The following is a 17,216-nucleotide window of genomic DNA, read 5'->3' as shown; positions in this document are numbered from 1 at the left end:
TTGGTTGCAAAAAAGCAATGCCCCAGATGAGCAGAGCATCACCCCTTAGTGGGCTTGCCGGGTAGATCTCAGTCAGGGTGCATGCAGAAGTCTGTCTCTGCCTCTCCTCCTCTCATTAAATAAAAAAAAATTTTTTAAAGAGACAGAGGCCTTACAACAATAAATGAATGGGACTATATCACACTAAAAAGCTTCTGCTCCACAAAAGAAACTAACAACAAAACAAACAGACAGCCAACCAAATGGGAGTTGATATTCATAAACAACAGCTCTGATAAGGGGTTAATATCCAAAATATACAGTGGTACCTTGAGATACGAACAGACCAACATACATTTTTTAAGATACGAGCTGCCACTTGGTCCATATTTTTGTTCGAGATCCGAGTGAAATTCCGAGATATGAGTGAAATTCCGAGATATGAGTGAAATTCCGAGATATGAGTCGTGATTCAGGAACCTGCCGCTAGTTGGCACGTTGGTACACGGGTCCAGTATCGGCAGTTTGATATACGAGTTGACTGACTTACAAGCTTTGGTTACAGAACGAATTAAATTCATATCTCAAGGTACCACTATATAAAAAACTCATGAAGCTCAACAACAAACAAGCAAACAATCCAATTAAAAATGGGGAGAGGACCTGAACAGACACTTCTCCCAAGAAGACATACAAATGGCCAACAGATATACGAAAAGATGCTCATCCTCGTTAGCTATTAGAGAAGTGCAAATCAAAACTACAATGAGATACCACCTCACTCCTGTTAGATTGGCTATTATCAACAAGATAATAACAAGTTTCAGAGAAGGTGTGGAGAAAAAGGAACCCTCATTCACTGCTGGTGGGAATGTAAACTGGTACAACCATTATGGAAAATAGTATGGTGGTTCCTCAAAAAAATAAAGAATAGAACTACCATATGACCCAGCAAACCCTCTACTGGGTATCTACCCAAAAAACTGAAAAACATTGGTACGCAAAGGCACATGCTCCCCTGTGTTCATCGCAGCATTATTCACAGTAGCCAAGACATGGAAACAACCAAACTGTCCCTTGAGAGAGGATAGGATACAGAAGGTGTGGTACGTATATACAATGGAATACTACTCAGCCACAAGAAATGATGACATATTGCCAATTACAACAACATAGATGGACCTTGAGAACATTCTGATAAGTGAAATAAGTACATCAGAAAAAGCTAAGATCTGTATGATTCCACACATAGGTGGGATATAAAACTGAGACTCACGAACATAGACAAAAGTGAAATGGTTACCAGGGAGAGAGAGTGGAGGGAGGGGAGAAAAAAGGGACAAATACATGGTGACAGAAAATGATTTGACTTTGGGTGATGCCCATTTGACTGATGGTGCTGCCCATGCAGCACAGTCAGCAGCTTAAAGGGTATAGAGATGTTCACTGAAAACCTATGCACTTTTGTTCATCAATGTCATTCTATTAAATTTAATTTCAAAATAAAATAATTTTTAAAGAAAATAAAAATGAGCCTGACTAGACAGTGGCGCAGTGGATAGAGCGTCGGACTGGGATGCAGAGGACCCAGGTTTGGAGACCCCGAGGTCGCCAGCTTGAGCATGTGCTCATCTGGCTTGAGTGGAGGCTCACCAGCTTGAGCGAGGGGTTGCTGGCTTGAGCATGGGATCATACACATGACCCCATTGTCACTGGCTTGAAGCCCAAGGTTGCTGGCTTGAAGCCCAAGGTCATTGGCTTGAGCCCAAGGTCACTGGCTTGAGCAAGGAGTCACTCACTCAGCTGTAGCCTCCCCCCCATCAAGGCACATATGGGAAATCAATCAATGAACAACTAAGGAGCTGCAACGAAGAATGATGCTTCTCATCTCTCTCCCTTCCTGTCTGTCCTTACCTATCCCTCTCTCTGACTCTCTCTCTGTCTCTGTCAAAAAAAAAAAAAGAAACAGAGGCCTTAAAAGGCAGGTGAAGACAGCAGATGAGAAGAGTGGAGCTGCAAGGGTCCTGGGGGATGGGAGACAGATTCCCACAAGCTGCCCAAAAATGGAAGAGTGGCACCACTACTTGCTCACCACGTGACCTTGGGCACAGCACTAAACCTCTTAGAGCCTCTTTTTCCTCACATGAAAAATCAGATATGTGGAGAAGGTTAAGTCAACTCATGCACATAAAACAGCTAACAAGGCCTGGTGCACAGTGAGATCTAAAAAAACAGTTTACACTGTAATGCTCCATGAGGTTAGAGATGTGTCTGTCTTATTTGTGACTCCATTCCTACTGCCTGTAACAGAGCCTGGCACACAGTGGGGGCTTACTGGTGAATGAGTGTGAAAAAAGAGCTATGTACAGTTCAATTCCAAGTAGACAGCATCATGAGTGACCACAGTTTTGAATGATGGGCTCCACTATAATCGCCTTCACTGACAAGATGAATCAAGATGTGACTCATGCTTTCCGTCTCAGCAATGGGCTTCAGAGTTGGTGAAGAGACTTAGGTACACTTGTAGTTCTACTTCAGAATGTGAAGGAAAAAAGTCTTTCATCCAATCAAATGTCAAAACCTTATTTATTATTATTTTTTTTGTGTGTGTGTATTTTTCTGAAGCTGGAAACGGGGAGAGACAGTCAGACAGACTCCCGCATGCGCCCGACCGGGATCCACCCGGCACGCCCACCAGGGGCGATGCTCTGCCCACCAGGGGGCGATGCTCTGCCCCTCCAGGGGGTCACTCTGCCACAACCAGAGCCACTCTAGCGCCTGGGGCAGAGGCCAAGGAGCCATCCCCAGCGCCCGGGCCATCTTTGCTCCAATGGAGCCTTGGCTGCGGGAGGGGAAGAGAGAGACAGAGAGGAAGGAGGGGGGGTGGAGAAGCAAATGGGCGCTTCTCCTATGTGCCCTGGCCGGGAATCGAACCTGGGTCCCCCGCACGCCAGGCCGACGCTCTACCACTGAGCCAACCGGCCAGGGCCAAAAACCTTATTTTTAATTTAAAAAAAGGTATCACAGGAAAAATTATTTTTTTTAAAAAAAACTGGTTGTTAGAAGACCAATTTTATTGTAAATGAACAGATAAATTTCTGTTAGAATTTTGGTAGAAGTTTTAATAAATAAAGAGTCTTTGTCATGTGAAAAAGAAAGAGGAAAGGAAGTACATCAGAGCCAGGGTTGGGACGTGGGGGAGGAGGCGCTGTCAAGCCTCCACTCTCATAGGCTGCAGCCCGCAGCCTGAAGCACCTGCGGTTTGGTAGCCAGGATGTGGGCTGCGTGTAGCCCACTTGTGGAGTGAAGCTGAAAGAGATGCAGAAGCATCTAGAGGCCTGTGTGGGAGGGCTTCTTCCCCAGTCTCTCAGGGCACACACTCAGCTTACAGAGAGGAGAGGCCAGAGCATGGAGCATCAGTCTCAGTCCAGCTCAAGCCAGCAGGCTCTCTTCTCACCCTCTCTGCACTCAGAAACCTCCCTGCTGACAACAGGGCTATTTCTGTATGCGACCAGGACTGAAAAAGCCACTCATGGTTAGCAGCCCTCCACGTACTGCACACACTCAGCCTCGGGCTTGTGGCTCTAGTTTCTGTTTGATGGTCCCTTTTGAAAGGCGGCTTCTTTCCCTCTAAGCTCTCAACACATGCTCAATAGTCTCCATGATGTTGAGCTTCACTAGCTTGCTGATCAACAGGCTGGCCCATGGATGGCAGTTTTGTCTGGGTATATTTGATGGTGCCCAGTCAAGGGGAGGTATGGCTCCATGTGGTAAAAACAATTACAGCCACAATTTAGTGAGCTTTTTCTATACTCTAGACTAGAGTATGAGCTCAGCACTTTACATGCATTATCTCATTCAGTGCTTACAGCACCTCCAACTCAACATGATACATGTTGTTATCCTTGTTTTACAGATGAAGATACAAGGGCTCAGAGAGGTAATGTCATTTGCCTGTAGAATGGTATAGTGAAGAACAGAGCTTAGAAGCCAGGACTGCCCAACTCTAATGCTCTGAACAGTGACCCAGGGCCAACTGTGATTATAAACTCAAAGAATGCTCTCCATTTTCCTAACCTAAGAGCTCCGTATGTCATTGTTTAGGTATTCTTTCAATGAGTGCCTTTCTAATCACTCATGTGGCAGACCAGCACTGTGCTAAGTGCTCAGGGGGTGCAAATGAACAGTTTCAGGCTTTGAGGAACTTGCAGTCATATAATAGGGTCCAAGCATGCATAAAGTTAAACAACAGAAGAGCAAATATAATTAGGCACCCTTGGGTACTACAGATGGTGATGCAGGTGTTCTGAGGGGGGACTGAGAATGCTGAGGTGGTCAAGAAAGCAACAGGCATGAGGAGAGACTTGATCTGGGCCTTAAAGAGGAGGATGGATAGAATTTGAAGACAATGGAGAAGGCACTCCATTCAGTAAAGATAAAGTGGATAATATAAATGACCCTTTAGTTATTAAATAAGTTTAATATAGCTTTAAACCTTTTCACAAAGAAAACTCCAAACCAAGATGGCTTCATTGGTGAAATCTAACAAGCATTTAAGAAAGAAATAATGCCACCTGACCAGGCGGTGGCTCAGTGGATAGAGCGTCGGACTGGGATGCGGAGGACCCAGGTTCGAGACCCTAAGGTCGCCCCCTTGAGTGCGGGCTCATCTGGTTTGAGCAAAGCTCACCAGCTTGGACCCAAGGTCGCTGGCTTGAGCAAGGGGTTACTCAGTCTGCTGAAGGCCCGTGGTCAAGGCACATATGAGAAAGCAATCAATGAACAACTAAGATGTCGCAACGAAAAACTGATGATTGGTGCTTCTCATCTCTCTCCATTCCTGTCTGTCTGTCCCTATCTATCCCTCTCTCTGACTCTCTCTCTGTCTCTGAAAAAAAAAAGAAAAGAAAGAAAGAAATAATGCCAAAAAACAACTAACATAAAACAACTACAAGTTGATGCTTCTCATCTCTGTCCTCCCCCACCTCCTCACCTCTCTCTCTCAAAAAAAAAAAAAAAAAAAAAATTAAAAATAATGCCAATTCTACTCAAAAAAAATTGAAGGGGGAACACTTCCATCTCATTCTGTGGAGACCAAACTTATCTTGTGTAATGGTAAGTTTTATGTATCAACTTGGTACTCAGATATTTGGTCAAAACACATCTGGATAGTATTGCTAAAGTATATATATGTTTAGTTAATATTAACATTTAAATCAGAAGACTTTGGTTAAAGCAGGTTACTCTTCATGCTGTGGATGAGCCTCATCCAGTAAGTTAAAGGCCTTTAGAAAAAACAGACTGAAGTCCCTTGAGGAAAAGGGAACCCTCTCTGTCTCTAGACTGCCTTTCAATTCAAGCTGCAACATCAACTCTTCCCTGGTCTCCAGCCCACCAGACCACCCTGCAGGTTTTGGACTTGCCAGCCTTCACAAATGCACGAGTCAATTCCTTAAAATAAATTTATCTATCTATCTATCTATAAATAGATATAAAAATACCCTATTAGTTCTGTTTTTGTGGAGAACCCTGACTAATATACCCTACTATTAAAACCAAAGAAAAAGCACACTGCAGAGCAATATTTTTTATGAATAGATGCAAAAATCCTCCACAAAATTTTAGCAAATGTAATCTAATAATATGTACAAGAAATATCATAATGACCCAGTACAATTTATTTCAGAAATGCCCCCAATGTAATTTACCATGTAATAAATTATGATATAACTTACATGGTTTTATTAACAATGTATGTATGTATGCAAAAGAAGCACTTGACAAGACTCTACAACTATTTTTGCTAAAAATTCTCAACAAACTAGAAAGAGAAGGGAATGTCTTCAATTTGTTAAAGGGCATCTAAGAAAAACCTATAGCCAACATTATACTTAAAGATAAAAGACAATGCTTACCCCCTAAGATTACAAACAAGGCAACAACGTCCTCTCTCCACTTCTATTCAACACCATACTAGAGGTTCTAGCCAGTGCAATATGTCAAGAAACTGAAGTAAAACACATCCAAGCTGGAAATAAAAAAGTTAAACAGTCCTTATTCATAAACAACATGATCATCTATGTAGAACAGGGGTCCCCAAACTACGGCCTGCGGGCTGCATGCAGCCCCCTGAGCCCATTTATCCAGCCCCCACTGCACTTCTGGAAGGGGCACCTCTTTCATTGGTGGACAGTGAGCCGCAAAGCGTGGCGTTGCTCACGTACAGTACTACTTTCGTTTTGTTTTTTTACTTTAAAATAAGATATGTGCAGTGTGCATAGGGATTTGTTCATAGTTTTTTTTATAGTCCAGCCCTCCAACGGTCTGAGGGACAGTGAACTGGCCCCCAGTGTAAAAAGTACCCTGATGTAGAATATCTAATGGAATCTATAAAAACATAAAGCTACTAGCTTGACCAGGCGGTGGTGCAGTGGATAGAGTGTCAGACTGGGATGCAGAGGACCCAGGTTCGAGACCCTGAGGTCGCCAGCTTGAGCACAGGCTCATCTGGCTTGAGCAAAAAGCTCACTAGCACGGACCCAAGTTCGCTGACTCAAGCGGGGGGTTACTCAGTCTGCTGAAGGGTCATGGCACATATGAGGAAGCGGTCATGGCACATATGAGGAAGCAATCAATGAACAACTATGGTGTCGCAACGAAAAACTGATGATTGATGCTTCTCATCTCTCTCCGTTCCTGTCTGTCTGTCCCTATCTATCCCTCCCTCTGACTCTCTCTCTCTGTTTCTGTAAAAAAAATTTAAAAATAAAAATTAAAAAAAGAGTACATGTTATATTATTTCATTTATATGAACTGTAGAAAAATGAAACTAATCTATAATGACAGAAAGCAGATCAGTGGGTGCCCTGAGGGTGGGGGGATACGTAGAGAAAGAAGGGAGGGATTTCAGGAAAAGGAACACGAGAAAACCATTCAGGGTGTTGGATGTGTTCATTCTCTTGATTGTGATGACATTCCACAAGTATGTACATATACCAAAACTTACAATTTCACACTTTAAATATACATTGTTTATTCACGTCAGTTTATGTCAGTAAATCTGCTTTTTCAAGGCACATACATTTAAAAAAAAAAAAAAGGACAAAAGGGACGCAAGGTTCTGGAAGTGCTTAGGTAGAGGGCAGGGTTTTTTCAGCCTTGGCCTCGGTTAAAATCACCTTAAGTCCTAATGCTCCACACCAATAACTCTAGAGTCTCTGGGAATGGAATCACCAAGACACCAGTATTTTTCAAGATCCCCAGGAGATTCCAACATGCAGCCAATGTTGAGAACTGGTGAGAGATATATAGGGGCATAACAGCATAGGAGTAATAAAGGTGAAAGGAAGTGTGGAGTGTGTAGGACACAAGCACTGGTGCAATACAAGTGATGGAAGGGCAGCCCAAGGTGAAAGTAGGACCTAGGGTTAGGAGGACTACAGCAGTAGGAATAGAAAGGGTAGGAATAAATTATAACCATGAATGTAGCATGTGTTAAAAATTGGAAGTTCACTGTCTACTAAAATTAGGGTCTGTGTATCTCTTGAAAAGACAGTGGGGAGAAACATCCAGATGTCTGGCTATGTTGTTGTTAATTCTTTTCTTTTTTGAGGAACCCTGGTCTAGAAAATGCCTACTCTCATTAAACCATCTCTGAATGAGAACAAAAGGAGGGGTTTCCACCTATAGTAGACAGGAACAGGCATAAAGAATACAAGCGATTAAGGCTTGACCAGATGGTGGCGCAGTAGATAGAGCATTGACCTGTGATGCTAAGAACCGAGGTTCGAAACCCCGAAGTTGCTGCCTTGAGCACGGGTTCATCAGCTTGAATGCAGGGTCACCGGCTTAAGTGTAGGATCATAGACATGACCACTGGGTCACTGGCTTGAGCCCAAAGATCACTGGCTTGAAGCCCAAGGTCGCTGGCTTGAGCAGGGTGTCATTGGCTTGACTGGAGCCCCCTCCCCGTCAAGGCACATATGAGAAAGCAATGAATGAACAACTAGGGTGCCACAACTATGAGTTGATGCTTCTCATCTCTCTCCCTTCCTGTCTCTCTGTCTTCTCTCACTGAAAAAACAAACAAGCAAACAAAACCAAGAGATTAAATGGCCCGTTCTTCCTTTAAATTAGAGACTCTCTGAATTGGGGATGTTTCAGAATCACCTAGGAACTACATAACTGGAGCAGGGCTCAAGTGTTCATTATTTTTGTTTGTTTGTTTGTTTGTTTTTGTTACAGAGATAGAGGGACAGATAGGGACAGACAGACTGGAAGGGAGAGAGATGAGAAGCATCAACTCTTCATTGCGACATCCTAGTTGTTCATTGATTGCTTTCTCATATGTGCCTTGACCAGGGGGCTCCAGCAGACCAAGTGACCCCTTGCTCAAGCCAGCAACCTTGGGCTCAAGCTGGTGAGCCTTGCTCAAACCAGCTGAGCCCGCACTCAAGCCGGCAACCTCAGGGTCTCGAACCTGGGTCCTCCGCGTCCCAGTCCAACATTCTATCTACTGCGCCACCTTCTGGTCAGACCATTTTTTTTCTTAAGTGAGAAGTGGGGAAGAAGAGAGACAGACTCCTCCATGCACCCCACCGAGATCTACCTGGCAAGCCCACCAGGGGGCGATGCTCTGCCCATCTGGGGTTGTTGCTCCATTGCAACCAGAGCCATTTTAGCGCCTGAGGCAAGGCCATGGTGCCATCCTCAGTACCTAGACCAACTTGCTCCAATGTAGCCTTGGCTGCGGGAAGGAAAGAGAGAGAAAGAAAGAAGGCAAAGGGGTAAGGATGGAGAAGCAGATGGGCGCTTCTCCTGTGTGCCCTGGCCAGGAATCAAACCCAGGACTTCCACATGCCAGGCTGATGCTCTACCACTGAGCCAACCAGCCAGGGCCAAGTGTCCATATTCTTAATAAGTCCCTTAGGCCCCCAAAGTTTCAGAACCATCACTTACCCACCAGCAAAAGAAAACACCTATTGAAAATATGTACCTTAAGCCCCCACTCAGCCTCTAACTCCAGCTTTCCAAGTGAGTGGAGAATGATGTTTTCACTGATGAAGGGCTTCTGATGCTAGTTTATCATACATGCAAAAGGTAGGGATGGGGCCAGTTCTGGGGAAAGGAAAGAAACGGCCCTGAAAGGGCCGAGAGGCTAAGACCTCCTCACAGCTAGTAGCTTCACAGAGATCATAACACCAAGCCCAGCCCTTTAGCAGACAGGGTACTTTCTCACACACATATCTCTGATAAGAAGTGAGTCCCAGAGCCCTTGATGTTTGCCACCTGCACTCATGATCTCATAGAAACCTCTATGTGGCTGGGTCCCTAAACACACCAGCTGCACTCAGCTGTGGTGAGGAAGCCAGAACTCAGAAAGGGTTGTGATAGGAAGCTGACTGGAGGCAACAAGTAGCAGGGGGAGTGTGGTGGGGCAGACCCTGCACGCAGGGAGTCCACCAGGCCAGAAACACCAGTGAGCCAGGATGCGGTGAGAGATTGCCCATCACACTGTTCACATGGAGCTGAGGAAGGAGAGTGATGAAGGAAGAACACAAGTGGGCAGGGAGGGCACGGGCCCTGCCAAATTAGGGACACTTCTATGCCTTGCCCAGGAGCCTTGAAAAGTCCAGCACCTGCTGAGTGACAGAAGGCATCTTTATTGGCTGAGCAAGGAGAGAAGATACAGTTGATAATTGCTGCTCCTTTGAGCCCTCAGTCTCAGGTTCACTTGTTCCGAGGCCAGTTTTCACCAAGATGACTGTACTGAGCATCATTGCGATCCCTAAGGGGCTAAGAGATGAGAGGGGGACAGGGTCAGGACTCTCTTGGGGAGAACCCCAGCAGATTCCTGAGAACTTATGCCTGACCTTTCCAGACCCCACCCCCAGAGAACTCCCCACTAAGACCCTTTATACAAGCACATGACACCTGTGTCATCCCCACTCACTCCTCCTCCCCTTCTTATCTTCTTCTCTTTGGGGCTCACCTGATAGAGCTGGTCATTCCTCAACAGAGCTTGAGTGTCAGCAGCTAGAAGAACCCAGGAAAGAGAATTATGAAGGGCACAGGAGGATGAGACAGTGGGAGACCCCAAGAACACTGCAGGGGGACTGCAACTGGTCACACATACATTGAGAAGTCTGCATGAGCAATATGGGCACAAAAGTTCTTTCAATAACTAGTGGTAGAAATCCTTATGAGATTGTAAGAGTGATTCCCAGATGGGATACAATCCACTCCAACCCTATACTTCAGCTGGTGCACACTCACACCCACACCCACACATACACACACACATGCTCTGTCCCTTCCACTTACCCTTAGAGGGCCTTCCAGTCTCATGTCCAGCAAAGCAGTAGACTCCCAAAGCAAGGAGCAGAGTGGCAATGATATCGGTGACAACGATGCCAGCCAGGGTGGCTGAATCCAGCTCCACGCAGTTCTGGCACACTGAGGGAAGGGAGACAAGAGGAGGGGTGGAGCACCCTCAAGGCCAGGAAACCACCCTTGCCTCCTAGGGAAGCCCCAGGCTCTCTCAAGCCAAGACCTGAACTTGAGAACCTTGGACAAAGGCCTCCTGGTAGCCTTGCTATATTCACCTCTACTCTTCATCCCAGAAAATCCCTGAGAGGCAACAGGTAGTCTCAGAGTTGCAAGAAATTAAACAAGGCAAAGGCCAAACCACTCTCTCAGCAAAGCCCACACTGTTTGGGTCTTTCTTTATTAGTTAAACTCTCTCCAACTCTGAGGGCCCAAAATATCTGGCTTGTACTATTGTAAGAGTGACCCCTGTTTATTTAGAGAACAGATTGGTTCACCAAACTGCCCCCCCACCCCAGCTAGAAAGTTCTCACATCCAGAGGCCCCATCGATCCCAACCCAAAGGTTTAGGAGGAACATACTTCGATAATATATTTGTACAGTTGCTATTTTGATGTCTCCTTTATATGTGTCATTGCATTTATACACTCCTCGTGGGTCCAGGATGCGTTTTCCTAAGTCCAGACTTTTATTGCCTGAGACTGGTGTCCCCATCGTTCCCTCTTGCCACATGACACTTTTGTTGCAATTCAAAAACACTTTGTCTTCAATCTCCTCCACGAGTATATGTTCTGGGCTCACTAAGGAAAAAAATATCACGATTGGAGCCACCTCTTTGGTCTGCCCCAAACCCTTTGTTTTGTGGAGGCTCATACTTAAGAAGGATCACTTTCCAAGTTAGGACAATTCATAGTTGCTAGTGAGAGAGATAGAAGTCACAAGAGAAAGCCTTTAGGGGGCACCCCATGAACTTCAAGGGCCAAGAAGGACACAAGGATGAAGACCGCGTGGAAAGTACGCGCCTTGATGAACACAGAGCAAAAGAGGAACCATGGAAATAGGTTGATCTAAGAACTTTCTTGAAAATGAGTTCAGACCACCAGTTAGAAGTAGGAGGGGAGCATAGACTGTGAAAGCAACCAAGAAATATGGAAAGACAGAATGTTCATGTTGGAGATGTCAACATTTTTCCTCCAAGAAAACTTCTAATTCTACTTCCCAGCCACATACAACTTTTCTCCCCACTCCCACTTTGTCTCCCAACAACCACCACGGGGATGGACAATTACTAAATCCTTTCCCAGGGCCACTGATGGTTGGGGGACTACCAGCACAGTAGTCCAGAAGGGGGCCCAGGGATAATCCCATGTAAAGATTTTTAGTTGTTCTACCCTTGCTTAAGGGGAGGGAGACAGAAACTTTTTTTTAATCAAATCTATTCTTGGGGCTCCACGCAGGTCAAGTCTTGTAAGAGGCTTAAGGGCTGGGTGTATGCACAGCACATATCTAGATCCAGTGAATTGCTTTGACAAAGAGCATCTCCACAGTCCACACTGGCACTGGAATATGTAACTCCAATTCCAGGAAAAAATGGAATCTACATTCTCCCTGAGATTTATACTCAGTTACCAGTTTGGATACAAGAGCATCCTCTAGAAAGCCCCAATGCTTCTGAAGCGGGTCAATAATATATGTGTGTATACTCAGGGAGACACAAGTACATCAGATACTTTATATCTTACACTCATGACCTCCTCGAGGATCTCTTGCCAATGAAAATACTAGGTATCCCAAAGCAGCCGACTCCTAGGGTAACCATTCATCCCGGTTTACCTGGGATTGAGAAGGTTCCTGGGACACAGGACTATCAGTGTTAAAGCCAGGCAAATCTGTCCTTTTTCCTGTTCCATCTAAAGTTAGCTTTTCTCTTAAAGCATTCCCCTGAGTGCTGGGGCATGGTTCCAGGAGGTGACATAATGATGGCTTAATGACCAAGTGTTCTGAATCCAGAGATTCTCTACCCTAGAGGAACAGTGTTCATATTATCAGTCCTAGTCTCAGACACATACATGCCAACAATATTTCCTACAGATTTCTGGCCTAAACCCTTCAGAGAGATACTCAAGGCCAAGATGTACCCCTAACTGAAGTCGGTCAAAGTCAAGAACCTGTTTCCCAGACCTGGCACTACATCCTAACCCTGCCTTCCTTGACAACCCTGCCTAGTGAACTGAAGCTAGCACTGAGGTCAAGCAGACCTCACTCCAGATGGTAATGTCCCTCTCAGGTCCTTTCTCCAAGATGCTCTCACCCACCTGGAGAAACCTTACCTTGGGAGAGAAAGGCAGCCAGAATCAGGCCAGCCAAGAAGCTGCTGTGTTCCATCCTCCAGCAGAATTCCTGCAGTAGAGAGACTCAGGTCACAGAGCTATCAGCAAGGCTGAGAACTGCCCTCCCCCAATTGACTCACATACCGGAAAAAGTAAAGGGTGGGGGAGGAACTAGAAGACTTATTTCTCCACTCTCTGCCATTGATGATGGGAGACTGTCAGGGTAGGGTAGGCTGCTGGTGGGGTAGGAAGGAAGCAGGTGCAAATTGCTCTCTCAAAGCAGGGAGCTTAGGGGCAGAGTGAAAGGAAGAACCGAGAATATGGAAAAGGTTGCCTAGATTTCTGGGAAGTAAAAAGAGACTTAAGATGGTCCTTTCCTGAGTCACTGATGGAAAACAAGAACTTCAGAGTTCCTGTAAACAACAAAACTGCATTTACTCACCATCTAAAAAACAGCCATCTCTCAAAACTTGAGAGAAACTGTGAGCCCCTTCCCTACCAGCTATGTTTCTCCCACTCCTGGTCTTTCTTGGTACCCTGGCCAAAGTCCTCTTTAAGCAGCTCGGGACAACAGACTAAGTAGTTCTTACCAGTGGAAGGTTGGGCTTTGGAGCTCCCAGCCAGAAATTTGTATCCTAACACCAATACTGTCTACCCACTGGGCCCGGGCCAGTCATGGAATTTTTCAGAGTTTAATTCCTTCAGTATCATGATAAGGTTTGGGGTTTTTTTCCCCTACTTTTATTTTTTTAATTATAATTGATATTCAATGCTATATTGGTTTCAAATGTATAGAATAGTGGTTAGATATTTATATAACTTACAATATGATCCCCACCCCTGGTAAATCTTGTACCCACCTAACATCATATATGATTATTGCAATATTATTGATTATATTCCCTATGCTGTACTTTACATCCCTGATTATTTTGTAACTGCCAATCTGTAAATATGTATTTCTTTTTTATCTATTTTTTATTTTATTTTTAATTTATTGATTTTTAGAGAGAGGAGGGAGACAGAAAGAGAGGAGAGAGAAAGGCAGGGGAGCAGGAAGCAGTAGGAGTTGTTTCCCATATGTGCCTGGACCAGTCAAGTCCAGGGTTTCAAACCGGTGACCTCAGTGTTCCAGGTCAACACTTTATCAACTGCGCCACCACAGGTCAGGCAAATTTGTACTTCTTAATCTCTGTACGTTTTTATCCAGCTTCCCAAACCCCTTTCACCTGTCAATCATCAGCTTGTTTCTGTATCTATGAGTTTGTTTCTGTTTTGTTTGTTTGTTTGTTCTGGTTTTTAGATTCCACGTTCAAGTTAATTCATATGGGCCCTGGCCGGTTGGCTTAGTAGTAGAGCCTCAACCCAGAGTGTGGATGTCCCGGGTTCAATTCCAGTCAGGGCACACAGGAGAAGCAACCATCTGCTTCTCTCCCCTCCCCTTTTTTTCTCTCTCTCTTCCCCTCCCGTAGAAATGGCTCGATTGATTTAAGCACCTTGGCGTGGGTGCTGAGGATGGCTCCATCGAGCCTTCACCTCAAGTACTGAAAATAGCTCAGTTACAAGCATCCATCTGAGATGGGCAGAGCATTGGCCCCAAACGGGGGTTGCTAGGTGGATCCCAGTCAATGTGTATGCTGAAGTCTGTCTCTCTATCTCCCCTCTTTTCACTTAAAAAAAAATAGTGAAATCAAATGCACTTGTTCTTCTCTGTCTGACTCATTTCACCCAGCACAATACCCTATAGGTCCATTCATGGTCTTGTAAATGGTAAGATTTCATTCTATTTTATGGTATGCAGTTATTGACATTTTATTGTTTTCTGATTGTTTTTGTAGTTCTCTGTTCCTTTCTTATATGTATTCAGTTTTTTTTTTTAAAGAGGGAAAAGAGAGAGAGAGAGAAGGGGGAAGGAACAGGAAGCATTAACTTCCATATGTGCCTTGACCAGGCATGCCTGGGGTTTCAAACCAGCAACCTCAGTCTTTCAGGTCAGTGTTTTATCCTCTGCGTCACCACAGGTCAGGCCTCTGTTCCTTTCTTATTCTCTTGCTCTCTCCTCTTGTATGTTGATGACTTTCTGTAGTGCTGTGTTTGGGTTACTTTCTATTTATTTCTTGTATAATTTGCTGTAGATTTTCAGTTTGTTGGTTTTCCTGTGCTTCATATTTACCAAGTTATTTTTATATAATTTATTTTTTATTTAGAAAGAGGAAGCAAAAGAGAGACATCAATTTGTTGTTTCATTTATTTACGCATCCATTTCATTGGTTGATTTTTGTATGTGCCCTGACCAGGGATTGAACCCTCGATCTTGGCATATCAAGATGACATTCCAACCAACTGAGCTATCCAGCCAGGGGTATACCAAGCTATGTTTATAGCAGCCCATTTTAAGTTGATGGTCATTTAAGTTTAAACACCTTCTAAAATCACTACCATTTTAGCCTGAGCTGTGGTGGTACAGTGGATAAAGCATTGACCTGAAATGCTGAGACCCCAGGTTCAAAACAACAAGGTTGCCAGCTTGAGCACTAGGTCGCTGGCTTGAGCATGGAATCATCGACATAATACCAAGGTCGCTGGTTTGAGCCCAAGGTCTCTGGTTTGAACAAGGGTCACTGACCCAGCTTGGCCTACTGTTCAAGGCACATATGAGAAGCAATCAATGAACAACTAAAGTAAAGCAACTATGAGTTGATGCTTCTCACTCCCCCTCCTCCCTCCCTCACTTCTCTCTTTCTCAAAATAAAAAATAAATAAAATTACTACCATTTTTACTCACCTCCCCTACATTTATGTTATCATTATTTTTTCTTCTTTCGTGCGTTTTTCTGTATCCTTTCACTTACTGTTGTAATTACACATGATCTTCCTAATTTCTTCATTTGACATTTGTACTTGCTTTAGTGTTGGTTGAGCAACTGCTTTTATAATGTATTTGCCTTTGTTGGTAAGATTTTTTCTCTTTGAAATATTTTCTTACTCACATTTTTAATTTTTTTCTTCTTAAAGAAGACCTTTAACATTTCTTGTAATACTGGTCTGGTGGCGATAAACTCCTTCAGTTTTTTCTTGTCTTGGAAGTTCTTTACTCTTTAATTCTAAATAATAGCCTTGCTGGGTAGATCCTTGCTTTTCATAACTTTGAATATTTCATGCCAATTCCTTCTGGCCTGCAAAGTTTCTGTTGAGAAATTAGCTGACAGTCTTACGGAAATTCCCTTGTAGATAACTAAATGTCTTTCTCTTGCTGCTTTTAAAATTCTCTCTTTGGTCCTAGCAGAGTAGCTCAGTTAGTTGGAGCATCATCCTGATGCACCAAGGTTGTGGGTTCAATCCCCAGTCAAGGTACATACCAGAATCAATCAGTGAGTGCATGTATATATAGGTGAAACAATAAATCAATGTTCCCCCCCCCAAATCAATTTTAAAAATTAAAAAAAAATTTTTCTTTGTCTTTAACCTGTGGCGTTTTAATTATGATGTGTCTTGATGTGAGTTTCCTTGGGTTCATCTTGTTTGGGACTCATCTGTGCTTCTTGGACTTAGATGTCTGTTTCTTATACCATGTTAGGAATGTTTTCCATCATTACTTCTTCAAATAGATTTTTTTTTATTTATTTATTTTTTACAGAGACAGAGAGTGAGTCAGAGAGAGGGATAGACAGGGACAGACAGACAGGAATGGAGAGAGATGAGAAGCATCAATCATTAGTTTTTCATTGCGTATTGCAACACCTTAGTTGTTCATTGATTGCTTTTCTCATATGTGCCTTGATTGCGGGCCTTCAGCAGACCGAGCAACCCCTTGCTGGAGCCAGCGACCTTGGGTCCAAGCTGTTGGGCTTTTGCTCAAACCAGATGAGCTCGTGCTCAAGCTGGCGACCTTGGGGTCTCGAACCTGGGTCCTCTGCATCCCAGTCCAATGCTCTATCCACTGCGCCACCGCCTGGTCTGGCTCAAATAGATTTTTGATCCTTTGCTCTCTCTTCTCCTTCTGGTACCCCTATGATGCAAACTTTGTTATGTTTTATGTTGCCCCAGAGGCTTCTTATAATATCTTCATTTTTTTAATTATTATTTCTTTTTGTTGTTTTGAGTAGGCATTTTCCACTAATCTTCCAAATTGCTGATTCAATCTTCCTCTTTGTCTAATTAGCTGGTGATGGTTTCTACTGTATTCTTCATTCATGATAAAGATTTGAACAAAATGTTTGCATGATGCCTGATACATCATATGTGCTCAATAAGAGATAGTTATTAATAACAATATGATTGAATTGTAGGCAGAATTGAACCTTTCCAGGTGACAGGTGGGCTTCTTTCCCTTCTGGCCTATGAGACTTCTGAAACTCTCTACACTGCTGTAGTTGGACTGTAATTTACCTGAGGGCAGAGATCATGTATGTCTCACTTGTTTCTGTATTTCCAACACTCAGCTTGTGCCTGGCACATAACAAGAGCTCCATAAATTTGTACTGACTTACTGACTGATGGAAAGAGATAGGACCTGAGGTCCTGGAAACTCAGCTCAGGCCCTGACCCTTGGAAATGTCTGGTCTGTCTTGTTGGAATTGT

The 17,216-nt window shown here is 44.0% G+C and overlaps 1 protein-coding gene across 2 annotated transcripts in view; it reads right to left on the bottom strand.

The window, feature by feature from the left end:
• Positions 1 to 6,892: 6,892 nt before the first annotated feature.
• The window catches only part of CD3D (CD3 delta subunit of T-cell receptor complex), a 31,624-nt gene continuing 21,300 nt past the window's right edge, over positions 6,893 to 17,216 (bottom strand). For both annotated transcript variants that reach the window (XM_066372162.1, XM_066372169.1), the window contains exons 2-6: positions 12,636 to 12,705; positions 10,887 to 11,105; positions 10,303 to 10,434; positions 9,971 to 10,014; positions 6,893 to 9,774 (exon numbers count right to left, since the gene is read on the bottom strand). In XM_066372162.1, the coding sequence (XP_066228259.1) occupies positions 9,709 to 9,774; positions 9,971 to 10,014; positions 10,303 to 10,434; positions 10,887 to 11,105; positions 12,636 to 12,690 (516 nt within the window). In that variant the 5' untranslated portion in view covers positions 12,691 to 12,705 and the 3' untranslated portion in view covers positions 6,893 to 9,708. The remainder of the gene's footprint in view (positions 9,775 to 9,970; positions 10,015 to 10,302; positions 10,435 to 10,886; positions 11,106 to 12,635; positions 12,706 to 17,216) is intronic.

Source organism: Saccopteryx leptura, chromosome 1 (assembly GCF_036850995.1).
Source record: "Saccopteryx leptura isolate mSacLep1 chromosome 1, mSacLep1_pri_phased_curated, whole genome shotgun sequence".
NCBI classification, from domain to species: Eukaryota; Metazoa; Chordata; class Mammalia; order Chiroptera; family Emballonuridae; genus Saccopteryx; species Saccopteryx leptura.
The sequence above is the reverse complement of the archived record's forward strand: the minus strand, read 5'-3'. Positions and strand labels throughout refer to the sequence as shown.